The following is a 24,228-nucleotide window of genomic DNA, read 5'->3' as shown; positions in this document are numbered from 1 at the left end:
CAATTTACTGTCAAAAAAACTCGGCACACTCTGATAGATTTAATGACCGTTCCTGTAAATGAAGCCAATGTCATAATGCATTTCGATGGACGTACAATTACACCTGACTATATGCTTAATGGAATCAATGTAAAATGCGCTTCTGTTCCGCTTTATGCAAACATTTTTTACTAGTTTTTATTTTGTTCAAAATTTCAAATTTATTGAAATTGATTAAAAAACAGCAAGTTAATTAGCGTAGAATGAAAAATAAACGGTCTGTAAAGCAGGATAAGCAACAGAACAACGGAGGTAAGAAAAGAATAATGAGACGGAGAAGGGGAAAAGGAAAAAAGAACAAGAACAAACCTGATGTAAGTTGTTCATAGATTCCTTTGAAAACAAAGAAAAATACCATAATATATTTAGAGATCTATGCCTTAATATGTGCGTTGCGCATGTCGGGAAAACTGAAAAATCAGACTTACAGCTTTTATCACAATTTATTTGAGTATTAAAAATGGAAGTATTTAAATCAGTTTGTAAGCGTAAATTAAGCATTTCTGATGAAGTATTAAGTGAATGGCAGAAGAAAATTGAGGAACAGTATTCAAATCGTCATTATCATAATTTAAATATGATTGAAAAAAAGATGGAAGTGATTAGGGAATTTACAGACGATGAGACATTAAGTTGTGCATTAATATTCGCTAGTATCTTCCAATACTATCATTTTGATGGCAAGGAAGATAAAGTTCAGGATAATTGCGATGAATTTAAGCTTTTTGTTGAACAAGCTGGAATCAAAGATGTAAGTTTTTATCATTTTCATAACATCCCGCTTGATTATGATGAAATTAACTCATTTTAGACAGCACTAATCAATCGAATCTTGCGTATGCTACAAGATAGCACATTGACTGATGATGTAGAAGACTTTCAAGACGATGTCGATATTTTTAAAGACCTTGAATTAGTTATTTTGGGGTAAAGTTACATCAATATCCTTACAGAGTTGTTGATCAGGTGTTTGTGATAAAGCAACTGTGACGCAACTGTTGCTTTATCATAGGCAGAGTTTTTGACAGAAAGTGAGTTGTAGGCTTGCTGTATTGTCCTCTAGGACTAAGAACCTGTGATTCCTTCTGACTCAAATTCTTTCTGATCATAGCAACAATAAAATAGCAACCCTGACCTCACGAAATATAAAAATCCCACTTATGACTCATTTTAGTTCATCTAACGAGGACTATAATCAATATACACGAAATGTTGAGAAAGAATACTCGTCTGACAATGATGACTCATACAAAAAGGATAGACTGAAAATGCTTAAAACTTTACTGATGATTCCATCTATCTACTCGAATCAAACATTGCGTGATAAATATGAAGGAACTGCCAGAACTAACATTAACATGGAAATTGAGGAACTCGAAAAATTAAATTAAATTATTTTATAGCCTTTAGGACTTTATTTATTATAGAGCAAAATGATATTTATTCAGACATTATTCTTAAAATATCAGCTTTTTGTGCTTATGTAATCTGGTTGTGTTTATTGTATCCACAAACAAAAAACATCATTTTCTTGTGTGTTGATGATTATTTTAAAGAGAATTGAAAATTGAAATAAATGTTGAGCTTTTAAGCTTTTATTGAATGACATTGTGAGTGATTGAGATTCAAAGGGAGAGCCTTGAGACTCGCTGTGGACAAAATTATTAATGAATCTCGCCAAAAACAACAGAACCACAGCTTGAGCCATTCGAATGTATAATGAGACTTGACTATGAGACTCTCCATTCAGTCACAATTCTTCAAATACTGTCATTAAGTGATGAAAGCTTTTTGGATAGTATTTAGAGAGTTTTGGCTAAATGGGTGACATTCTTATGGGCTCTCATTGGAAACAGGGTTGGTAATTTGGATATAATCTGGAAGTAGATAAAGTCTTGAATTTTGTACTGATTGAGACGTGGGATGCTAGGTGATTTGTGAATTTATGGGGTTTTGGACGTAGAATCGAAACAATTACTCACATGAGGACATGAGATCGCTGACAACAATACTTTGATATATCGCTAGTGACAATGCAATTTGACTTAAAGACCTGCATATAGACACCGTTACTCCTTTATTAAAGGACACAAATCTACTATTCAGCATCACTACATCTCAATTAATAACAATTCGAGCCTTTATCTACCCAGTTTTTGAGTTCCTTCCTCAAATTCTAGACTACCAACAGTGTAAATACCATTCCAATGATCGACAGCAAAGTCGTCCCTAATTTGTATATTTTTACATGCTTTATGTTTTTAGAATTTCACTTCCTGCTTTCTCATTAAAAATTTAATAATTTAGGAATCAACGGCAGCAACAACGTCGAACAACAATCAACAACATCAACAGAACAATAACAATCAGAATAGAGGCAATAGAAAGAACTTCCATAAAATGAATCGTCCACTGAAGCGTCTTAATAATAGAAACGGAAGAGACAAGAACCGAAAGAATTTTAAAGTTAAAAAATTGTTAAAAAATCCAGAAAAGCCAAACTTCCTTGATGCATTGAGTGAATATAAGAGGATCAGGGGCAGTAACAATCAAAATGCACCGTCAACATCTAAAGACAATCAAGAGAACCTCAAAGCTTATCAATCTGTAACTGTCATTAGTGATGATGACTTAGAAGATGGTGAAATAATTGAGGATAAAGTCACTCAATATGTAGACTTAATAGCTGAAAGCTTTAAAGAAGTTGAACGTTCCAAAAATATTAAAGACATAAAATCTCCTGATTCGAGTCTTGAGAATCAGCCAATATTTTATGTCGATAAATCAGCAAATAGCTTCTCAGAAGTTCCACTTTATACGTCGTTGTCAAGCCCGTCTGCTGATCAAATGGAAGTTGAAGATTCTGTCATTATTGTTAATGATACGCAATCAAACTCGGATGATTCAGTCATAATTATTGAGGATAAAACACCAACTAAGCCACAATTCTCAGCTGGAAGTGATTTTATTGCATTATCGCCGATTCCTCATGACGTCCAAAAATCACCTGAATTATCGAACAAGGAAAAACGTAGGGAACGACAAAAGGCCAGGATTAATAAATATAAACAGAAAAAAATGGTCGAAAAAGTTCTGGAACTTCAATCAAATGGATTGTTGGAAGGAATTGCACCTATAAAAGTGCCATTGAAGTTATGTACCGCTGTATCATCTGATACACAAAATAATAGAGCTTCCACAACAAATAATTTACATGCCATACCAAAACCTTCACACATAGCATTCAATAGTGCTACTTCCAGTGTTAATTCAGTTCCTTTGCCATCAAAATATCAAAATATTCCAACTTTATCGCAAGTTGTACAATCAATGATACGACCAGTTCAGTCTGTGTCTATAAATCCATCAAGCATCCAAAATAATCCATTCAGACCACCATTGAATGCAGCACGAAATCCACAACTTATGCATTCTACGCCAGTTACTGGAAAAACTCCAAACGAACGTGAAAAACGAAAAATTTTAATTGACGGAAGTAATGTTGCTATGGGATTCACAGCATCGGAAATTGGTAAGAAAGCAATGAGTAATGATTTTAAGGAATTTTCAGCTGAAGGTAAGTTAATCAGCATAACATCCAGTGATGTATTTTACATGAAGTTCCATTTAATAAACAGCATTAAAGCAAGTAGTTACCTATTTTGAGAACAAAGGATTTCAAGTCAAAGCAGTCGTTCCTGAATTTCGAGTACGTCGTGAAAAGTCATCAAATCATTCACTAATGGTGGAGCTGCTTGACGGGAACAAACTTATCACAACTCCGTCCAAATCTTATGATGATCTTATACTTTTGGAATCAGCAGCTAAACTTGATGCAGCTATTGTTAGCAATGATTTGTTTCGTAAGTTCTTGAGATTGTGCCTTTAACTTTTGTGTTGCTATTTTCATTAATTTATTCAACAGGTGATGTCAAGAATATGAAGAAAGATTGTAAGGATGTGATGGACGTGATTAATAAGCGACAAATACGATATAATTGGGTTTTTGGGGAGTTTATATTAGCTGATGATCCGTACGGCAGAGCAGGACCAAAGTTAGATGATATTTTATTTAAGTAACAACTTACAAAACAACATGTTTTTATATTTTTTAAGATTTACTAATTTTATGTTATTTTTTTCGGCATAAACTGTTAATAAGAATATTAGAGAGTAATAAAGAAATGAACAGTGTTAATCATTTATAATGATTTCTAAAACATGATGTCTTTTGATGTCAAATTTGCTTCTTAACGAATTTTTGAAATTTGAATTTTAACGACTTTTTTCAGCTTGAAATTTTTAACGATGATTTGGAATTTGAATTTTTGAACTGAAATGAATTGAACATTCTAACTGGATCTTGAGCTGGATCTTTGTCAATAGAATTAAATTTTATTTAATATTACAATCCATTAAAGTTGATCAACGTTATGTTCAGCTTTCAGCGAATGTTCAGTTTTGTCAATTTATCGATAACTTCCACTATTTTCCGCAGTAATTTAATAATGATTCATGACATTCCGTCGACAAATTGGACAAGTTGCTTCTTGACCTAGCCAGCTAAAAATGCATTCTTCATGAAAGATGTGATTGCAAAATAGCTTACGTAGCAGTTGATCTTTTCTTAACGGTGCCAAGCAAATGGTGCAAGTATTGCCCCTAACATCTGAAGATGATGGTCTCGGAATGCGTATGAATTGTTCTGGCGATAATGATCGATTTCTAATTGATCTCCTCGGTATTGGATTGGATGGACGATTTGTATCATTTCGAATGTAGCTTGAAATTTGATAAGGACGAGCATTTTGATTATTTTGATTCGTAAAAAAACGATAAACACGATAGAATGCATATTGAATTCCAGATATTAAGGCAGTTAGGATTAGTAGATTTAATAAGAAGTCGTAAATATTTTGGGCCATTTTTCAACTGACTACTATGATTGAATGTTTAATTAAATTTTAGATAAACATCCTGCGATTAAAATTAAATCCTAGGATTTAAATTAAATCCATTGTTTACATTTAAGCACTGATCTTAATAATTCAGCATAAATTGACATGCAGCATCAATAGCTTGAGTCATATTCCTCATTTCTTATAATCATATTGACTTTATTAATTATCTTATTTGATTTTTGTACATAACAAACTTCAAAGTCAAAACAAAGATGCTTAACACTTGACTGTAGTTGTTTTGTCTACTCTTAATGATCTCATGGTATATCCCCTATTTAAGCAGATGAGAATTTCTTCAAAATACTCAGTTTATTGGCATTTTTTGACTGTGACACAATGAAGTTGACATTTATCTTACTAGGAACACTTTTGATATTGCTTGTGGCTGTTAATTCAGTCGGTGAGTATTATTGGCATCTAAGGATAGGTTTAGACAAAGAGTTTGAGTATGGACGATCATTTTTGATGAAATTTTAAAAATGATCCGAATATTAACCTAAAATACTTAAAAATGGGTCAAAAGCAGTCATCACAATGTCGTCAGGGCCACTTTGCGTCTTACCGGTAATGCGGCGACGTAGCAGTGCCTTAGCGAACATGAAGTGCTATTCAGGATTAGTTTTCATCATTAAAATTCAATATTTCATTAACAGAAATGGCAAAAAGCAAGAAGAAAGGAGAATCCCGTGAACATTCTAGAGAAAGAGGATCAAAAGAGAAAGGCGGACCTAAAGGACCAAAAAGTAAGGAACGCGAGCGAGACAGAGATCGCGATAATAGTAAGAATCGAGATCGAGACAGCAGCAATAGAGACCGAGATCGGGATAACAATAATAGAGACCGAGATCGAGACAGCAGCAACAGAGACCGAGACCGGGACAGCAGCGACATAAATCGGGACAGCAACAATCGAGACCGGGATAACTACAACCAAAACAGAAACAGGGATAATAATAATGACAGAGACCGAGATAACAACAGAAACAATAATAACAATGATAGGAACAACAACAATGACAGAAACAATGATCGTGACAGACAAAACAGAGACAGAAACCGAAATTAAATTGAATTTAATCATCAATGGATGTTCTTCTTAACTGTTTACAAAAACAAGTAGCATATTGCGTTGCTACAATCAAGGAACGAAGTCTCAATTTTACTCTTTTTCTCTCTCACGTGTATGCCTGCATAAATGCTATGCTATGCTGTCGATAAAAATATCCAAAAATGTTTGTATGAAAATTATAGTTTTGGAGATACTGGATGTAAAGTTTATGTGCTGTTAATGTCTTATTATGAGTTTAATAAATTAGACATAAAGTCATACAATTTTCAAATCCATTATAAAGCCTTTGATTATCCTTAAAATGCATTTTAGTCGAGTACTTCAATTTTTGAACATTTCCATCCAAAATAGACTATAAGCACGACACGACCCGAAGAAAGTATTTCTCTAAATTTCTTCAGATTCTTTTTGGAAGTCAAACAAGTCACAATGAAGTCAATTTTTGTGTTTCTCGGAATTGTTTTAATTATTTTAACTGTCAATTCCTTTGGTAAGTTGATAGTAATTCTTATATTCAAGTGCTTTTATGGATTATTAGTAGGAGTTGAGAAGCTTGTCGGTATATTTTGTGACAATTTCATTGGAACTGCGTTTCAAGTGTGTAGTGTGACTTAAGGCCTAATTAAGGGTTTTAGAACTAACAATTTATAGACCAAGATCCTACCTGCATTAACAAAGGATAGAATTAATTAATTTATGGAAGGTCAAACAAATGTCACCAAACTTCTGCAAACTTGACCTTAAATTATGAAATTCTATGCTGTATAAACCTCCTTAATTCAATTACGACATCTTTTACAGGCTTTAAGTTATGAAACTTTGCAGGCACTTCCAATATAAACTTTTTAATAGAAATTTCAGGTCACAGAAGTGAAGGACATGATGCACATTGTGTCGACTGTAAAGAACCTGAAATGGAATTCAGTTTTGTAGACGAGCATAACGATGCCAATAAGTACCATCATGATGACAAAAATGAAGAATACCACGATAACAGAAATCAAGGACACCATGGCCATAACCGAGATATAATCAAGAAAGAACCAGATCACGGGCATGGACATCATCAGGATTTTCTAGAAAATCATGGACATGGTCATCGTAATCGAGGACATCACGGACATCATTAAAATATGAAGAAATAAAAGTTCCAATAGGTGTTGTTCATTAGTGATGTCCAGCATAAGATTTGAATCTTCTAATTTGGACATCATTTGTGGACAATACCTAGTCATATCCATTAAATATTTTTTAATTTCCAAATCATTGATGATAAAATAAAATTTACAAAAAAATTCTTTGTATTCACTTCCTTAAACTTTTTCTTTCTTCCTATTCTGTTGCTGCTTCGGACTTTTCTGTGTCTGATTTTGATTTTTCTGGTTCTGTCCACCATACTTGGCCTTATTGTGAAATTTCTTTGGATTAATTCCAAAAGCTTTTAATCTTTCATCGGCGATTCCATTTGTTGTTGAGCCATTTTGCTTCCAGTTCTGCTTGTTGTCGAATTTCCTCTTCTTGAAGTTGTTTTTCTGCTGCTGACTGCCTTCAAGCTTTCGTTTATTGCTATTTTGATGATTTCTGGATGGCAAAATGGTCATTATTTTAGGAATATCTGTAGTTGAAGTTGGTTCTGTTGCTACTGTTGGTTCCTTGCTATTTTCGGTCTTAGATTTTTCAACTTTGCTATTTTGTGGCTTAACATTTTGTTGTTTTGTTGGAGTTACTTTATTTTCAGTCTTTTGTTGACTTTCTGTTTCTTTCTTCTTATTACTTTGATTATCTACACGTGGAGCATCTTCTTGCTTACTATTTACAGGCTTTTGTGTATTTGAAATGGAAGTGCTAGCTTGAGTATCAACATTTGGTGACTTCTTCTTCTTTTTGTTTTTCTTTTTCTTCTTCTTTGCTGGAGTTTCAGCTTCAGTTTTTTCCTCTGATTTTGCTGGCACTTCCTTTGATTCACTTTCGGAACCTTCATCATCTTCACTCTCTGATGCCTCGCCGAACATACTTTTGAAAATTTTCTTCTTTAGAGCTATATTGTTTCGCCAGCGATTATATTTCTCGACATCATTCATTTCAACATTTTTCGGACGATTTTGCATTGTTTTCTTAAGACTGGCCCACTGATTGAGTTCCTTGTTTGATGCCATTAAAATCTAGGAAGAATAAATTTAACGGATTTTTAGAATTTGATTTTTAACGGTTAATTGAAATTTAGATGAACTGAACGAAAATGAAGTTTAATGGATTACTGAATGAATTCAAATTAATGTTCAGGATTAAAAATTATATCTGTAGATTTAAATAAATTTTTAAGCTTAAGTCACTCAACTCACCTCCTCAACAGTCAATCCAAAATCATTAGGCACACATTCAACGTAATTAAATCGACAGGGCTGATCTCCAATGATGTCCTCATAATCTAGTTTATAATATTCATCAAGATATTCCTCGTAAGTTTTGCCTTCTTCAGGATCAAAGGCTGGTTTATCCTTTTTGATGATTTCAGCTAATTTTGAGACTTTCTTCTTTCGTTTACGTCCTTTAGACATGTCTATTAATTCCTGCTGAATTTTATCCTTCTTTGCCTTTTGTGGATCATAATCACAATCCATATTAAAGTCGTCGTCTTCACAATGTGGCTCATCTTCATCCTGTTCAGGTGATGGAACTTTACTAATATCAAAGTTATCCCAATCCTCAATGTTTAATTCCTCATCAATGTCTGGAAATTGTGGTTTTTGTTCGCCTTCATCGATTCCATAATATTGATTGTCGAATAATGCAGCCATTCTCTTGTCGTGCTCTGCTGGATCGAAGTCTGAATTTAAATCGTCTTCCTTCATCTCAAAATCATCACGGCCAGAAACATCCTTAAGAACCATTAATTTTTCTTCAATTTCACGTTTTCTAATGTTCTGTAACTCCCTTAGGTCCTTCATTTTAAGTTCCTTTTCTTTTGCCTTCCTCTCTTCTCGTTCCTTACGTTTTTCTTTCCTTCTTGTGTCCTCAACACGAAGTGTGTCATCAATTTTTCTTGGAAATCGCTTAATGAACTCATTATCTGGTTCCTCAAATCGGAAATTGTATTTATGTTCATATTCAGTTTGTTTCTCAAACTCAGCTTCGTCGTCGGATATTCCAACTAGGTCATTGAAATTTGTTTCCTCACCATTCTCAAGATATCTTTTGTTGAGGATATAGTCACGAAGGAACTTGTCTTCCTTATTTAATTCATTGCTTGTCCAAAAGTCTTTTAATGGTTTCATGGATTTTGGACCTTTTTGCTCGGACAACCACTTTTTATAGTCTGTCTTTTCCTGTTGGATCTCTTCATTTGTTTTACTACGAACTTGAAGGAACTCATCTTCATCGTCACTTCCAGAAAGTGCCTTTTTGAGCTCGTTCTTAATCTTTTGTTGCTCAGCAACGTATGACATGTCTTCTGGATTAGTTTCAGCATTTTGTTCCTCTTCATCGGACATAAGACCTTCTGTTTTAATCAACCTCTCACGTTGATGATCAGCTACTGTAATTGGCTTTTGAGACTTGCTCTGTTGCTTATTTTTCACTGTTTCTTCCACTGTTGGAATGTCTTTAAAGAATGTCGGAATTTCCTCATATTTTGATGGATCTTTATTCTTTAAATAAGACAGCGCATTGAAGAATTCCTTATCAAATTCAGGATTCTCAAGCTCCTCATCTGTACTAACGTCGTCATCACTGCTACTTTCATCGCTAATGTTTTTGACTGGAAGATTGTTTACACGTGAGAATATACTTTATGAATTTAACATTAATTTACTTACGATGACTGAGTATCTCCTTTTTCCTGAATTCGTCGTAGTGCTTGGCATAAGATTTGTTGGTACCAAATGCTAGATCCTCCTCGTTATCGCTGTCAAACAGAGTTTTATTAAAATTTTTATCCTTTTTAGACATGCTGAATGAATGTTTACTTCGTACTGACTTAGTTTTAAAGCGTTGCTTTGATTGCAAAATATTTGAATTATTTTCGACCGTTATGATTTTGAAAATTCTAAAAAATGTCAATAACAATTTAATAACTAGAAGTATTGATAAGAAAGGTAATAAAAAGCTGAAATACGTCAATAAAAGAATTGTTTTTTTATTATAATCAATTTTTCCTTTTATTTTGTTCATATTTTAAGAGACAAATTTTTAATTATTTCCTATAGATTAATATACTTTTTTTTATATTGATCAACTTTTTCTCATTTATCTATTAGATTTATACGCAAATTTTTACAGTAATTACTCATATTTATATGTATTTATATAAAAAAAAACTCAGAATGCAAAAGAAAAATTTCTCTTAATCTACGATTTTCTTGTATTTGTTAGCCATTTTTCTTGCTTATCATCATGATTTTTTTATTTTAAAATGATAAAATATTATTGCAATTTTTTATTTATTTATATTCATTCAATTTTCCTTAAAAATTGTTTGTGTTAAGAAAACGAAAAGGTATTTGACTTTTAACAAATTAAGTGATTTTGATGCTGACACGACATGTGCCATGTATTTCACATAAAAAAGACTAATAAATTTGGATAAAATTGTGTGACTGGGAGCGCATTTTTGCAATTGATCGATCAGCACTTTTAGTCATATCAATTTTTTTGTGGGTGTCAAAATTAACGGTTTTGTAAAATTTAAATTTTGTTACATTTATCCAATCAAAATTTAACGGATTTTGTAGAATTCAAATTTTGAAATTCAATATTTAACGGTTTAAATTCAAATTTTGCGAGTTTTTGTAGCCCAATTTTGAGTTAAGTTTTATTTAAAATTAACGAATTTTGAAGCTTTTTAGTGAATTAAAAGCTTATAATTTTTATATAATTTCCATAGTTAATTCATCCATACGAAGGTTTAATCCAAACATCTACTAATTTCTACATAATTCGTCATTATAATATATAAAGCCCAATTCGAAAAGCATTAATCCCTAGAATCGATTAGCCTAGGGACCTGCTGGATCAAAAAATCACAGTTAGGGCACAAAAATTCACTCAATTACACCCAAAAAAAAAGTGAATATATATTCGCATTAATTTACCAAAAATGTGCTTAATAAAGACGAGTGATAAGGAAGAAAATTTGTTAAATTAATTAATTAGGGATTTAAAATCGGGGGAGGGAGAAGGCTTAAAATCTACTTTGAAACAAATCCTTAATATTAAAATTTGAATTGTTATTTTCAATTTTTTTTTATCATTTTTTCCATTGAAATTTTCCATTTTCCGAGCATCATTTCCAATGCTTTTCATCATCATCATTATTCAATTTTCATTTTTTTAACTTTTCATTGTCCCACCATTTTTAATTATTTTTTAAAAATTTTCAATTCAATGTCTTCAACACAGTTTCACAGTTCCTTTATGTCACTTCCTCTAATTAATGTTTTATTTTTAATTAATTTACCTTTTTGTGTTCAATGGATTGGCATTTTAATTCCATCTGATTATTAATTTCTCTGATGGCTTCATATATTTGTTAAGATCACATTTCATAGATCATGCTGATGATTTTTCAGCATGCTTTATCGACTTTCAGTCTTAAGTTGGTTTTATGTTTTTTTGTTTCTTGCAAAAAATTTGTTTTTTGTTGTTAAAATTATGCCCGAATCGACAGGTTTTTATTTGACTTGGATGTTGTACTGTTGCGATACATGGCAAAATGAGTCGTCTTGTAACGACACAGGGCAACTAATGTCGTGTTGCGTTCTACGAAGACTCATTTTGTGTTGTTCCGATACAGAATAACGGATGTTGACTTGTTGTGAAACATGACTAATGTCATTTTGTTGCGTTACAGGACATCTGATGTCATCTCGTTGAGATACAGAACAATTGACGTTTCCTTGTTGTGGTACATAAAGAATAATGTCTTGTTGCGATACAAAACAACTCATGTCACCATGTTGCGATACAGACACACAACAAATCAAATAAAGACAACTATCCACTCGGGTTTTTCATTAAGGATGGCATATGATCGTCATTAATAACAAAAAAAAAATGTAATTAAAAATTGTGTCGGTTGTGGATTAATGCACAGCAATTGATTACTCTGAGATTCCCTCACTTTCATCTTTACTTTTTGTGCCAAAAATGATTAAATGAGGGTTATTTTTCGCTATGAAATATTTCTGAGAATGCTCAGTCATTGCACATTAGTTCCACTTTTTTTTTGTTTGTTGGAATTCGTAAATTATTGCGTCAAGATTTTCTTTTAATAGACAATATTTTTTTTCGTGGTCTTTATGGACTAAGTGCTGGCTAGAGTATGAATTGAATTAAGTAGGCTGAATTTGAGTGACTTTATGGGATTATGGACTTTTTAGGATTGAATTTTGAGGTCCATCGATCACAATTGACCGAAAGTAATCAAAATCTGATTATTAATCTCAAGATTAATTTAAATCCAAGGATTTATTTTTTAATCTAACCCTCAAATTCAAATTTTGAAAAGCAAATAACGGCCAAAATACAAAAACAAAAGTCAATATCCACAATTATTTCACTTTTCCGTGTTCAATGCATTAACTGATATAGGATTTTTTTCTCTCGCACTGCAGAGATATTGTCAAGGTCATTTCTGTTTACATTTTCACGCACGTCTAATTTTCTTCTTCCCGTTATCAATCTAAACTTCAAAAATAATGAAAAATCAAGGAACATCTTTTAAAATTTTTTTAATAAAAAATCATTTCAAATTTTAATGCAAAGTTTATATAGTACAAAAGTTGTATTGGAAGTAAAATATTGACATAAAGGTTTGATAATGCTGATGAAATCTAGAATAATGTTTTGAAAATTTTGTGACAATTTTTAGCCGTTATGTTTTAAATAGTTTTGGCAGTTATTTTTTGACTGTTTTTAAATATTTTTTGGCCGTTATATTTTAAAATATTTTTTGGCCTTCAAACTTGAACTTTTGTTCTGCCTTAAACAAATATGTTTCTGCTTTGAGCAGATGACGGACTACTGTTGGCCAATAATCATCACATACACAGTACTTTATGAGCGTAATAAACGATTAAATCTGTGCGGAAGCCTCAATTATTCAAAACATTGCAATTAAGCTTCCATAACAATAATATTTATAAAATAAAAAATCTACACATAAGATCATCATTACATGATTAAATTCCAAATTGTAAACAAAAATGACCTTGACGCTTATCAACGATCTGTAGACAATAAGTCGACCTTGTTAAAAATATCACTCAAATCCCAGTTTAAATATCCAATTCATAATTTTTAGACAGCACTTTCTAGGACATATAATATAATCATTGTTATTTTTACTCATATTCTCTTATAAGATTCGCGAGATCACTCATGAAATTGAAAGCAAAGTCAATTAACGTAGTGAAAAAGACAATAAAATCATAAAATTATATTTTTTCTAAATTATTAATATTCCATTACTTAAAACTCAACATAATCATCTAAAAGAAATTAAATTTACTTTTTTTATACCATAAATATCTTCAAAAAAATTTATCCACATTATTGATGTGTAATCAAGCTTAATTTAAGGGATTGGGCAAAATCTTCTATTGGAAAATTAAAAAATAAGTTATGTACGGAAAAAAAATTACTTTAAAAAAACAGAAAAAATAAACATGTTTTTTGGTTGTTTTCATTATTAAAATTGGATCCATAACAGAGTAGATCCATCAAAAATATATATAGAAAGTAGAACGGACACAGAAGATTTTTAGTTTTTGAGAGAAGTGAGTGAGTAAAGAAGAGAAATTGCTTTTAATTCTACGAAATATTCCAATCATTATTTGAATTTCCCATATGATCATCATTATGATTTAATGATGATGATGATGATGTCGCGGGTGTCGATGACGATGATCCTGATATTAATGATGACAAATAGTTATTTCCTGATGGTTTTGGACCCCATATTCTAACAGTTCCATCATCGGAACATGAGGCTAACATATCGTGAAAAACTGGATTCCATGAGACACAATTAACAGTACGTGTATGTCCGGTAAGTGTTGCTAATGGCTCTTCACGACGTACATGCCAAATGCATACTGTATTATCTTCACTACCGCTTGCTATAAAGCTCTCATTAACACCACCAAACGTTGAATAAATTGTATATGCGCCTTGAGTTATTCCTTGATAAGTTCTTATCAGACACTTGTCTCGTAGATCCCACAAGTGTAAACCTTGAGATGAAATATTAAGCAACGCCAATCTGTCTGTTGAATTCACACTAAATGTCATAATTGGATGTTGTTCCTGAATCATATTATAATCATTGCGCGTCTCAAAACAATAACTTCTTATACGATAATGTGTATCGGCAGCCAAAACAGTTTGATTGTCGTTTAGAAAAGCTAATGAATTAACACGAACGCCATCCCAATTATTTAATATTGTGCCTTCTAAATCACACAAATAAAATTGTCCACGAATACCGCCAGTCACAAAACGTGTACCATCGGGCGAGAATGCAGCACATGTTAGTGACTCGTCATTTGAATGTGACACTTTTGAATGAAGTTTAAGTTCGTCTATATTAAAAATAAGCAACTCTGACGACTCTTCCGTTCCACCAACTATAAGATACTTTGAATCTGGTGACCAAGTCACAAACGATACGCCATTTGGATGACATTCGAACGATTTACGATGCTTTAATTGATGCTTTTCTGGATCAACATCCCATATTATAACATAAGTATCTTTTGAACCTGTTGCTAATTTGAGACCATTTGGTGAGAATTTGCAGAACCAGACTTCGTCCGAATGTTCGTTGAGAATCTGCAAAGGAAATATACTTTAATACACAATTTAATGTTTAATTAATTAATTGTGTTATACCTGAACAGGATACATAGGGAAATTGTGGGCAGTATCGGAGCAATTATGATCACTTAACAATGATACATTATCAATTGATGTCTCCCAAGCCATATCATGATGACTACAGCGTTCTGTTTGTAATTCAACAGCTTGTCTTAAAAGCGTATGAAGACGTTTTGGTGGCAGCATGACACTTGCTGGCAAATATGATTGCAAACGGTCCATTAAACGGGTGCGAGATTTTATATTCTTGCCTTCCCAACTTGCACGCTCATATAATTCCTAATTGGGTGAATATTTTTGAGTGTTTCATGGAAATAAAAGAAAAATTGAGAGAAATCATGAAGAGGTTGTATTAAATTGATGATTCGGAGGTGTTTGTATGCATCATTAGTCGATAAAATGATGGAGAATAACAAGAAATCACTTCGAAAAAAAGGTTTAAGAGGAATTTCTGAGTAACGGATTTCTGAGATTTGAACTGAACTGAAATGAAGTTTAGAACTACTGAACGATTTAAAATGAATAATTTGAATTCCAAAAATCCGTTAGAAATCAAAAATAACTTACCTGATTGTTTGTGCACATCATATAACTGGATAATTGATGGACACGTGGGGTATTGTGTTGCAGAGGTGTCAATTCATTCCTTAACACATGCAACGCATCGATGGGACGAGAATCATCTAAATATTCAAGATACTTTTGTTCCAACAATAAAAATTTCATTTCAATCAAATTATGTTTCGTTAATTTATCATCATCAACAATTGTCTGTAGTTCTTGCAGATCATAATCTGCTTTATGCCAATCTCCGCTCAGAACGTGCTCACGAAATTTTGTTGCAGCTGGATGCTCAAGCGTGCAACCAGATTCCTGCATCAACATTTGAGCTGTCCGTTCAAGACCAATTAACTTTAAATGTTGTCCAATTAGACGAACTATGTCACGATTTGTATTGTCTAATTGAACATTTTGATTTTGTGTCGAATATTGATCGTGATGACTATTGTGATTCATAACGCCGTTTGTTGTATAGTCAGCACAATTATTTGACGACGTACCATTTGCTGATATTGACGATTGATCTGCATTACTATTAGCTTGTGCTATTCTATGTCCATTCATGTCATATGTCGATGACGATGATGACGATCCATTCAGATTTTCCTCGAGCATTTCGAATATGTTACTAAATTGATGTGATGAATTTATATTATTTTGTGGATGATGTTGTTGATTTTGATGATTTGTTGTCGTTGACGTTTGGGAAGCTGCGTTTATCGTGTGTGATGAAGTATTTGATAATGTTGCAAATGTCGACGAAGATGATGTGCTATATCTAGACAGTGAATTTTGTGATGATTCCTCTAACACCGACGTCTTTTTGGAGCGTTTACGCGGTGGCTGGTCCTCGGTCGAGGACCTTGTAGAGGTCGAGAAGCCCTGAACGAAATCAATTTTGAGAATTTAAGGATGACCAAAAAATGTTGGGAGATGTCGATGATGATTTAATATTTATGCACTTCCACTCCTCCGTTTTGAGACTTTTTTCTTTTCCTTTTCCTTTAATCACAATGCCTGAATTTTTCACATAGAAAACTATTCAGGCAGATACTTGACTCACTCACGTCCTATTTCTGAATTATGACACCAATATTATATCACTGAAATGATAGATAATAAGGAAATTAATGATTAAAATATTACCGGACAAAGAGACACAGCCACAGAACCAAGAAAAAAAAAATTTATTTCTTTTATTGATTTGAGTTTTTATAAGTGAAATCATCGGAGTAAAACAACAACAAAGATGGCTCTGCGTATAGTTACATGTGTTAGAAAGAGAACGACATATAATACAGCTGATGTCAAAATAGGGCACATTCAATGGTTGAGTTTATATATTTTTATTGCGTTGCATCATAAACAAATGACGTCGAACATAAAAACACGAAAAAACTTGTTCATCTTGACTTCAATCATCGTCATTTAAGTACATTCAAATTTTCCTTATTTTATGAACTTTTTAGAGACTTTTAAAATTAATTAATGACGATGACTTGTTGGCAGCAACACTAGTCAGTGTAGAAAAAAAATATACACTCAATTGAAAAATGAATGAAAAAAAAAGAGAAATATAGTATAGTATTGTGTTGTATCTGCTGCTCATTGCTTAGCCATTAATTATATAGTTTTGCTTTTGTGTATGTCAATGCGATTTTTGTGAGATTTTTTGTGATCAACTAAATTAGCATAAACAAATTTAATTAAAATTTGTGATGAATTGAACTAAATTCGGGAATTATTTTTTTAATCCGATGACTTAAACTTTTAATCCGAAGATTAGTAAATTTTAGAGTTCGACAATTGCAAGCAAGTATGCGCATATTGTTTGAAAGTCTTGTATACAAGTGCTACAATCTGCATGAAATTCCTGTACTTCTATACAAGACTTGTAGATAGTACGCGCACACTTGCGAGCAATTTTCTTACCCTACATGAAAGTATGCGCATATTGCTTGCAAGCATTGTATACAAGCGCTTGAATTTCATGTTATTTCAAGCAATTCTTGAAAACAGTATGCGCATTCTTATATCCAATTTTGGAACCCTGGATTAGCAAACCTGAGATTAAAATAAATTTCTAAATTTAAATCCTACGATTAAAAATTCAAATTACACAATTTTGAACATACATGCACGACTGAACACATACTTAACGACTATTCGCACTAGTTGTCTAGAAACCTGAATTTCATGCGAATTTCAAGACGATAGAGACAGACAAAAATAAAAAAGAAATGGACACAAAGAATCGAGAATAGATGAATTAATTTTAATATATCCACTGTTTTTGATGACGTCCCAATTCCCTATTAGAACTAAATTTTCCACATACACACATATATCCATTAAATAATTTACATTTTCACTCACATTTTCCCAGAAAGTATCTTCAGCTAACTTTTTCTTAATAATGGAATTTTCTTTGTTTTTATTTTTTTATTTTTCCTTTCACATTAAAAATAATATTCAAAATTTTTCACTTTTTTGTCTCGTTTTTCTTTATTGTCTCAAAGTTATTGCGTTTGTTAATCGCATTTCTTTTTCACATCACACATCTATATGTATAAAAAATATAAAATTATACTTGTATTAACTGCAACCAAAAAAAAAAAAAATAAATTAAAAAAAATTGTGTATCAAAATTAAAAGAAAATTGATTACAAAAGTTTGCTTATCAATTTTCAAGTTCACAATCGATTTATTATGAAATATCACACAAAAGTGATGGAAATAGCTAGTTAACTTAACTAGGCATTGAAGGTTACCTACTTAATTCTACTGTTCATTTGTCCAATGGTACATTTTCTGACTAGGACAAATACAAAAGCTCATTGGTACTAATTCCCACAGGGATCAACTGGTACAAGAGTCCATTGGTACGAATGTCCACTGATACAAATGTCAGTGGGCTTTTGTCCCATTGGTCTTTGTACCAATGAGCTTTTCTACCAGTGAGCTTTTGTCCCAATGGGAAAATGTTCCAGTGGGCAAATGTCCCTAACCCTAACCCCAACTAAGTCATTGAGCTCAATTTTTCCTTTTGTGGATGTCACAAGTCTCAATTTCGTTTTAAATTAATTTTTCTAGCATTAATCTAAGTAAACTTGTTTTTCTATCTCTTTCTCTTTCTCTTGAAATGGCAAAAATATTTTCTTTTTGATGATTTTTACAAAAATCAATGAACTAAAAAAATTTATTTCGCAATCTAGTCTCAAATCATGACAAGATCCAGTTAATTATGTTAACTTGATAAAATTGTCTTATTTTTAATCCTAAAATCTTTTGTTAAAAAAGTCTAATTATTATATGTTCTTTGTCTTACAAGTTAATTCACTTTTATCGTGTTTATTGTCTTATTTTTGGGTAAATTTGAGTCACTTTTAGCACTTTATTGTCTATAGCATTGCATTTGCTTAATATTGATTAGTTTTATGGATTTTGGAGCCCCCAAACTATTAATTTAATTCACTCAATCACACAAAAAATCTCGATTTCATCAGTTACGTCAAATTATTTCACAAAATGGGGCTAGTTCGGAAGTTTTGTAAATTTTGAAGGGCAAATATTAAAATTTCGCAATTTTAAGCTTTAAATATCGAGTATTTCTAAATAATTACATGCTATTATGATAATATGACTTATATCTAATGACATTGTGCTATGTTAATCAATTAAAAAGCTGTTAAATTACCTTTTTTCTCTAATTAATATATTCAAACTGATAAACTGTACTCACATGAACCTGGATGACTGAATGTTTTTCCTTTGTTTACTCTTTCAAGATCATCGTAACGGCCAATTAATATTCAAAATCTTTTTTGCTTTCAAATTATTTCCGAACGTTACTTTGGTCTTGATGTGTAAATTCATTAACGGCTTTTTGGAATTCAATTTGATTTTGCAATTTTAAATATTTTTTATCCGTTTAAAGCAACTACAACAATAGATAGGCAGAAACCTTTATCCGCATAATTAAATGCATAAAACAATAAATATTAGCGCTAAAATAAACAGTCCGCTTATCTACCATTTACACGCTCTTTAAAATTGTCTGACTTGCTGGTTTACGAGCCTCATTATTAAAGAACAAACATTTAATATGTTGGAACAAACAATTGAAATAAATGTAAAGATTAATTGATTTAAAAATAACGCATAATTATCGGAAATGTATATCAGACATCATTGAATCAATGCAGTAATTAATTAATTTTAATTTGCAAAAGTTGTGGTTTCAGGCTAAAGACAGGCATACAAAAAAATTGTGTGTGAATTGAATTTCTGTGTTCAATTGTCATTCACAATCATATTTTTTTGCTTATTCTGTTATGCTGTCATTCAGGGACGTAGCCAGTGTGTCCATTGGGGGCTCCCCCAAGAACTAGAAACCCTTTTATTTTCTAACGGTTTTTTCTTTTTTAAATTTTTTTCTTCTTTAAATTCAAAAAATAACGGTCAAGCCTCCAAGTAAAATTTTGTGGCTACATCTCTGCCGTCATTATTATTCTCTTTATTTTTAACTTTTTTTCATCATCATCATCATGAAATGCCAGAAAAACCGCAGGGAAATTTAATTCTTTTTATACACTATGTACATGCACAACAGATAAATGAGCAGCGGAAAAATTAAAATTAATTAAACCTATCGACATTGAAGAGGTTCGTGTCATAATCGATTCAATCAATTTACTTGTTTTTATATGTCTTTATGCATTTATTATTATTATTGGAAGTGCTTAATGCGATTGAATTTTTCAGTTGGTTGACGATAATTTCGTCGTTAGAAATGAGTTGCATGTCTATTTTTGGAATTTCATTTAGTGAAATTGAAGTTTTCATAATAGCTGCATGCAAATTCAGTCAGTCTTTCTTTGAGAATGTCTCTTGACACTTGCCATACCAAACATGCTTGTCGACTACCTCTAATATACATAAATCACTAATATTATGTATAAGAATTAACAAAATTGAACTTTATTCAATAAATTGAACATATTATATGACTTTTAATATAATTAAGAAACATTATTACTTAAATTAATCACTTAATTCTGTGTCAGTCTTTGATGCTGTAAAACCAAGCAAGACTTGCAACGAATCGATGATTTTCGATAGTCCAAGATCCGATTGCTCTGTAAAATGAGAAGAATTTTATTAATTACTAGTTTATACTATCTTATGGATGCAGTTTTGGGATAATTGTGAAGTTTTGAATTCACTGGATCTTTTGGATTTACTGGATTTTATAGTTTTTGTCCAAATTTATCAACAAAACTCACTGGATCTTACCTAAAGTATCCACGATCTTGGCATAAGCTATTTTCTTCTTCGTCATTTGATCATCGATCTCTTCCTGTTTTTCCTGAAGTGCTCGGATTTGTGCTGATAAGATTTCCTTATTTCTCTCGTCTTGTGATATTTCCAGCTGTATTTTCTGCTTTCTTCTCTTCAACAGTTCTATATACTTCACTAGCTCCTGATTATAATTCTGTAGAACAACTGCTTTCTCTGCCATTTAATTAAATTTATTTTGAAATATTTCTGTGCTGTTTGAATGATTTTAAGTGTGATTGTGTTAGTGTGTTTACTGTAAATAAAACCGTTAGAAATCGGATTTGAATTGAGCTTCAATTTCGTGAAGTTCAAAAACGACTGTTGAAATGCTTTGAACTTAAATTTCGGAACAACTTCATGAGATTGAATTTAAAATAAATCCGTTGAAGTTCAAAAATAACCGGTGAATTTTTCTTTGAATTTGAATATGGGATACAACTTCATGTGGTTGAGTTTAAAAAAATCCATTGAAGTTTAAAAACAACCGTTGAAATTTACTTTTGCTCACGTGTGCTATTAAAATCGATCAAAAATGCACGATTCTCCCAATGACAATTTTCTACTAAATTTTTAATTCATTGGAAATAAAGCATAGATAGCAAAATTGTCGTGCTTCTTCCATTCTGACATGCTGCTAAGCTGAAAAATTCAATTAACAACAAAATTATTTATGAACGAATACGAGAGAATAATTAAAATCAATTTAAAAATAAAATCTATTACGAAGCTAAAAGTTAACGTCATATAAAATGAAAGGATGAATGATTTCGAGTGCATAATAAAAATTTCATAATTTCCTGACAATTTTCAACAATAAACTTTTTATTCCTCAATAATCGAATTATCATCAACATCATATTGAATGAAAATTGTTGTGTATATATCCATGTTATGAGCGTATATGTATGCCATTGTTGATGACATGACATGTACTCGATAGATAATAATTGATAAGATCACTTAAAAGCCATTTTAAAATTCTATCTAGCTCACTCACTCGTCCTAATATGAACTAAAATTCCATAGAGATTTTTAGTGATATAGCATAAAGGCATGTCTGATTAAAAATTCTTGTGGCGTTTCATGAAATCAATTTTTTTGAGAAAAAAAGGATGATTGGCATCTTTTTATCAAGATACACATACTCACACTCTTTATGTGCTTAGATGGAAAGTTATGTGCCCGAGTGATGTAGGACATTTTTTGGGGATTAAAATGGAAAATTTTAAAAAAGGGGGGATGTCAAGGGATGCTAATAATTTGTAATTGACAGGATATTGATATGGAGTTGTTCATTTATTATGAATTGAGTTACTTACTTCGCTGAACGTGCAGATCAATTGTGATTCATGACCTCTCTCAGATTTCGTTTGAAACTGACCCAACCGTTTGCCAATTTCCAATACCAAATAAAATACTGTCTTTACAGCTTCCTTTCATGAGTTCTTAGGTCGGTCTTGTGATTTATTGTCATTTACAAAGTCAGATTTGAGCACTTTATTTAAAGTAGCTTCTACAGGTCTTTTCGTACACATATAATGTTCAAAAGTGTAAAGTTCGTCAAATATCTCTTGACAAAGTGGTGTATCATAGAACATGAAGGAACTTCTTAGAGCAGCATAGCATCAAAACCACCACTTCATAGTCATGTTGACGACAAAACATCAAAATGACATGAAAGTAACCTAGTGACACCAGGACGACTGATATTAGCTTATTTGAACTAAAAATGAGATTTGCTGCAACGGGACGCTCTGTTGCCTCGAATAAATCGACTAATGAACATGTTCAATGATATTGGCTCAGTATACTCATAACCAACCCGATTTAGGTGAGTATGCAAATTGTCTGTCAGGCAACTTTGACAGGCAAAACCCGTACAAATTCTTGATAACTTATATGGTTTTGTAAGAAAAATCCTTCCAAATTATCAAGAATTTGTACGGTTTTTACCTGTCACAGGCCCAAGTCCATCTACAGCTCGGTATTATTTAAAGAACTTCAACTCATAGAAATTCCATCTTAGGTCAATTAGAAATGAAAGTTTTTTGTTGTAGTTAAACAAACTACGAACCTATTTACTTAATATCCCTTTTGTCTTAATATTCTTCCTCATTAAAGTTTTCCTTTTTTCTTTTTCATATCCAGAAGACAAACAAAAACAACAACAAGAACAAAAAATTAAAGAAGTAAGGAAAGATGAAGCAAATGCTGGATAGATAATAATGAAAAAGATGGAGTGGAAAAAAGGTCGAGGACAATAATTCTTTTCAACGGCATTGTTGATGAAATTTTCTTTGCTTAATCAGCATCGAGGCTAAAGTCACATTATCAAAGACCATTAAATCTTCTGGTCCTGTCCCCTCTCATTTTCCTTTCTCCTACCCAAATATGCTGTAAATGTTTATAAATAATTGTCTGTTGCAAAACCGTAACATGCAATTGTGGTCATGTATATAGGAACATTTAAGTCCCGTTAAATGTTAATGTATTGAATTTGGTGGGGTTCCACTCCACACACACTTAAAGGCACATTATTACTGTCCATTTGCTGGGGTCTGATTTCTTTTTTCTTCCTTTTTTTGTTTCTAAACGAAAATTTAATTACTTGGAAAATGTTGTTTTTGGGATTCTTTCTCATTCGGCATTTAACACAAGGTCGTGTCATTATGCTGAATAGATTCAATGAATTGGAATGGATTTTCTGGAGTTAATGTACCACGAGTTTCGTTTTTAATCTCATTTTTATACTTCGCGCTTTTAAATCTTTGTTTTAGTGCAGATTTATTGGAATTTGAAGGATGGATGTGTTTTTTTGACTGCTTGGCTGGATTATTTGAGTCTTGGTCTTGGATTTTAATCATGATGCTTGATTTTTGATCAGTTTTGGTGATAGTCTTCAGAATTTACGTCATATTAGGTGATTATGGATGTCTGGGTTTGTCCAATTATTGGACCTAGATTTTGTGTTTCTCAGAATCTGATGAACTGGGGATCCAACGGAATGGCCATCGGGATCAAGTTTTATTAAGAAGAGTCTGGCCAGAGGACATCAACCGAGAACAATTGCGTAAATATGGCTGGATGGGTCACACACTTCGAAAACCGAATAGTTTGTAGCTGGAGGAGAGACACAAGCTGCCTTGCTTTGAATCCACAAGGAAAAAAGGCGTCCAAGTGCTCCAAGATCAACATGACGTAGGAACTAATGAAAGAATGCTGTTAGATGTAAAACTGAGTAAATTGTCCACTTTGTATACAGAAGCATAGGCAAGTGGAAGCCAGCGTTAGAGCCAGCTTTAGGCGACTCCTGTAAAAGGTCATGGATCACAACTGATCTGTACGACCAGCGAAGTAAGTAAGTAGGTAAGTATGGATGTCTAT

At 32.1% G+C, this 24,228-nt stretch overlaps 4 protein-coding genes and 1 long non-coding RNA gene across 10 annotated transcripts; 3 read left to right on the top strand and 2 right to left on the bottom strand.

Moving 5' to 3' along the window:
- The first annotated feature begins 168 nt into the window (after positions 1-168).
- On the top strand, positions 169-4,264 carry LOC139101109 (NEDD4-binding protein 1-like). The gene is made up of 4 exons (XM_070653985.1): positions 169-353; positions 2,347-3,616; positions 3,678-3,902; positions 3,965-4,264. The coding sequence occupies exons 1-4, from the start codon at positions 243-245 to the stop codon at positions 4,117-4,119; spliced, it is 1,761 nt and encodes a 586-aa protein (XP_070510086.1). The 5' UTR covers positions 169-242; the 3' UTR covers positions 4,120-4,264.
- Positions 349-2,429, top strand: LOC139101110 (uncharacterized). Its single transcript, XM_070653987.1, has 3 exons — positions 349-790; positions 851-966; positions 1,214-2,429. Exons 1-3 carry the CDS (start codon positions 500-502, stop codon positions 1,428-1,430), a joined length of 624 nt encoding a protein of 207 aa, XP_070510088.1. The 5' UTR covers positions 349-499; the 3' UTR covers positions 1,431-2,429.
- A 1,001-nt stretch (positions 4,265-5,265) lies between the features above and the next one.
- On the top strand, positions 5,266-7,387 carry LOC139101098 (uncharacterized). The gene is made up of 3 exons (XR_011545508.1): positions 5,266-5,400; positions 5,654-6,559; positions 6,922-7,387. It is a non-coding gene; the product is annotated as an uncharacterized lncRNA (long non-coding RNA).
- On the bottom strand, positions 7,306-10,029 carry LOC139101097 (protein KRI1 homolog). The gene is made up of 3 exons (XM_070653973.1): positions 9,885-10,029; positions 8,412-9,826; positions 7,306-8,231 (listed from the first exon to the last, which is right to left on the bottom strand). The coding sequence occupies exons 1-3, from the start codon at positions 10,015-10,017 to the stop codon at positions 7,383-7,385; spliced, it is 2,397 nt and encodes a 798-aa protein (XP_070510074.1). The 5' UTR covers positions 10,018-10,029; the 3' UTR covers positions 7,306-7,382.
- Positions 10,030-10,290: 261 nt separating this feature from the next.
- Positions 10,291-19,252, bottom strand: LOC139085644 (WD repeat-containing protein 26 homolog). 6 transcript variants are annotated; one of them, XM_070633745.1, is made up of 5 exons: positions 18,833-19,052; positions 17,881-18,103; positions 15,511-16,607; positions 14,959-15,222; positions 10,291-14,898 (listed from the first exon to the last, which is right to left on the bottom strand). In XM_070633745.1, exons 3-5 carry the CDS (start codon positions 16,117-16,119, stop codon positions 13,879-13,881), a joined length of 1,893 nt encoding a protein of 630 aa, XP_070489846.1. In that variant the 5' UTR covers positions 16,120-16,607; positions 17,881-18,103; positions 18,833-19,052; the 3' UTR covers positions 10,291-13,878. The 6 variants fall into 6 exon arrangements, with proteins under 6 accessions (XP_070489846.1, XP_070489845.1, XP_070489848.1 ...); XM_070633744.1 differs by having other exon boundaries at positions 17,881-18,065; XM_070633747.1 differs by lacking the exons at positions 17,881-18,103; positions 18,833-19,052 and adding an exon at positions 19,202-19,252.
- Between the last annotated feature and the right edge of the window lie 4,976 nt (positions 19,253-24,228).

Source organism: Chironomus tepperi, unplaced genomic scaffold, assembly GCF_022539635.2.
Source record: "Chironomus tepperi strain 1889 unplaced genomic scaffold, CSIRO-AGI_Ctep_v1 contig_74, whole genome shotgun sequence".
Taxonomy (NCBI): Eukaryota; Metazoa; Arthropoda; class Insecta; order Diptera; family Chironomidae; genus Chironomus; species Chironomus tepperi.
Note: the sequence above shows the minus strand (reverse complement) of the source record. Positions and strands in the feature narration are given on the sequence as shown.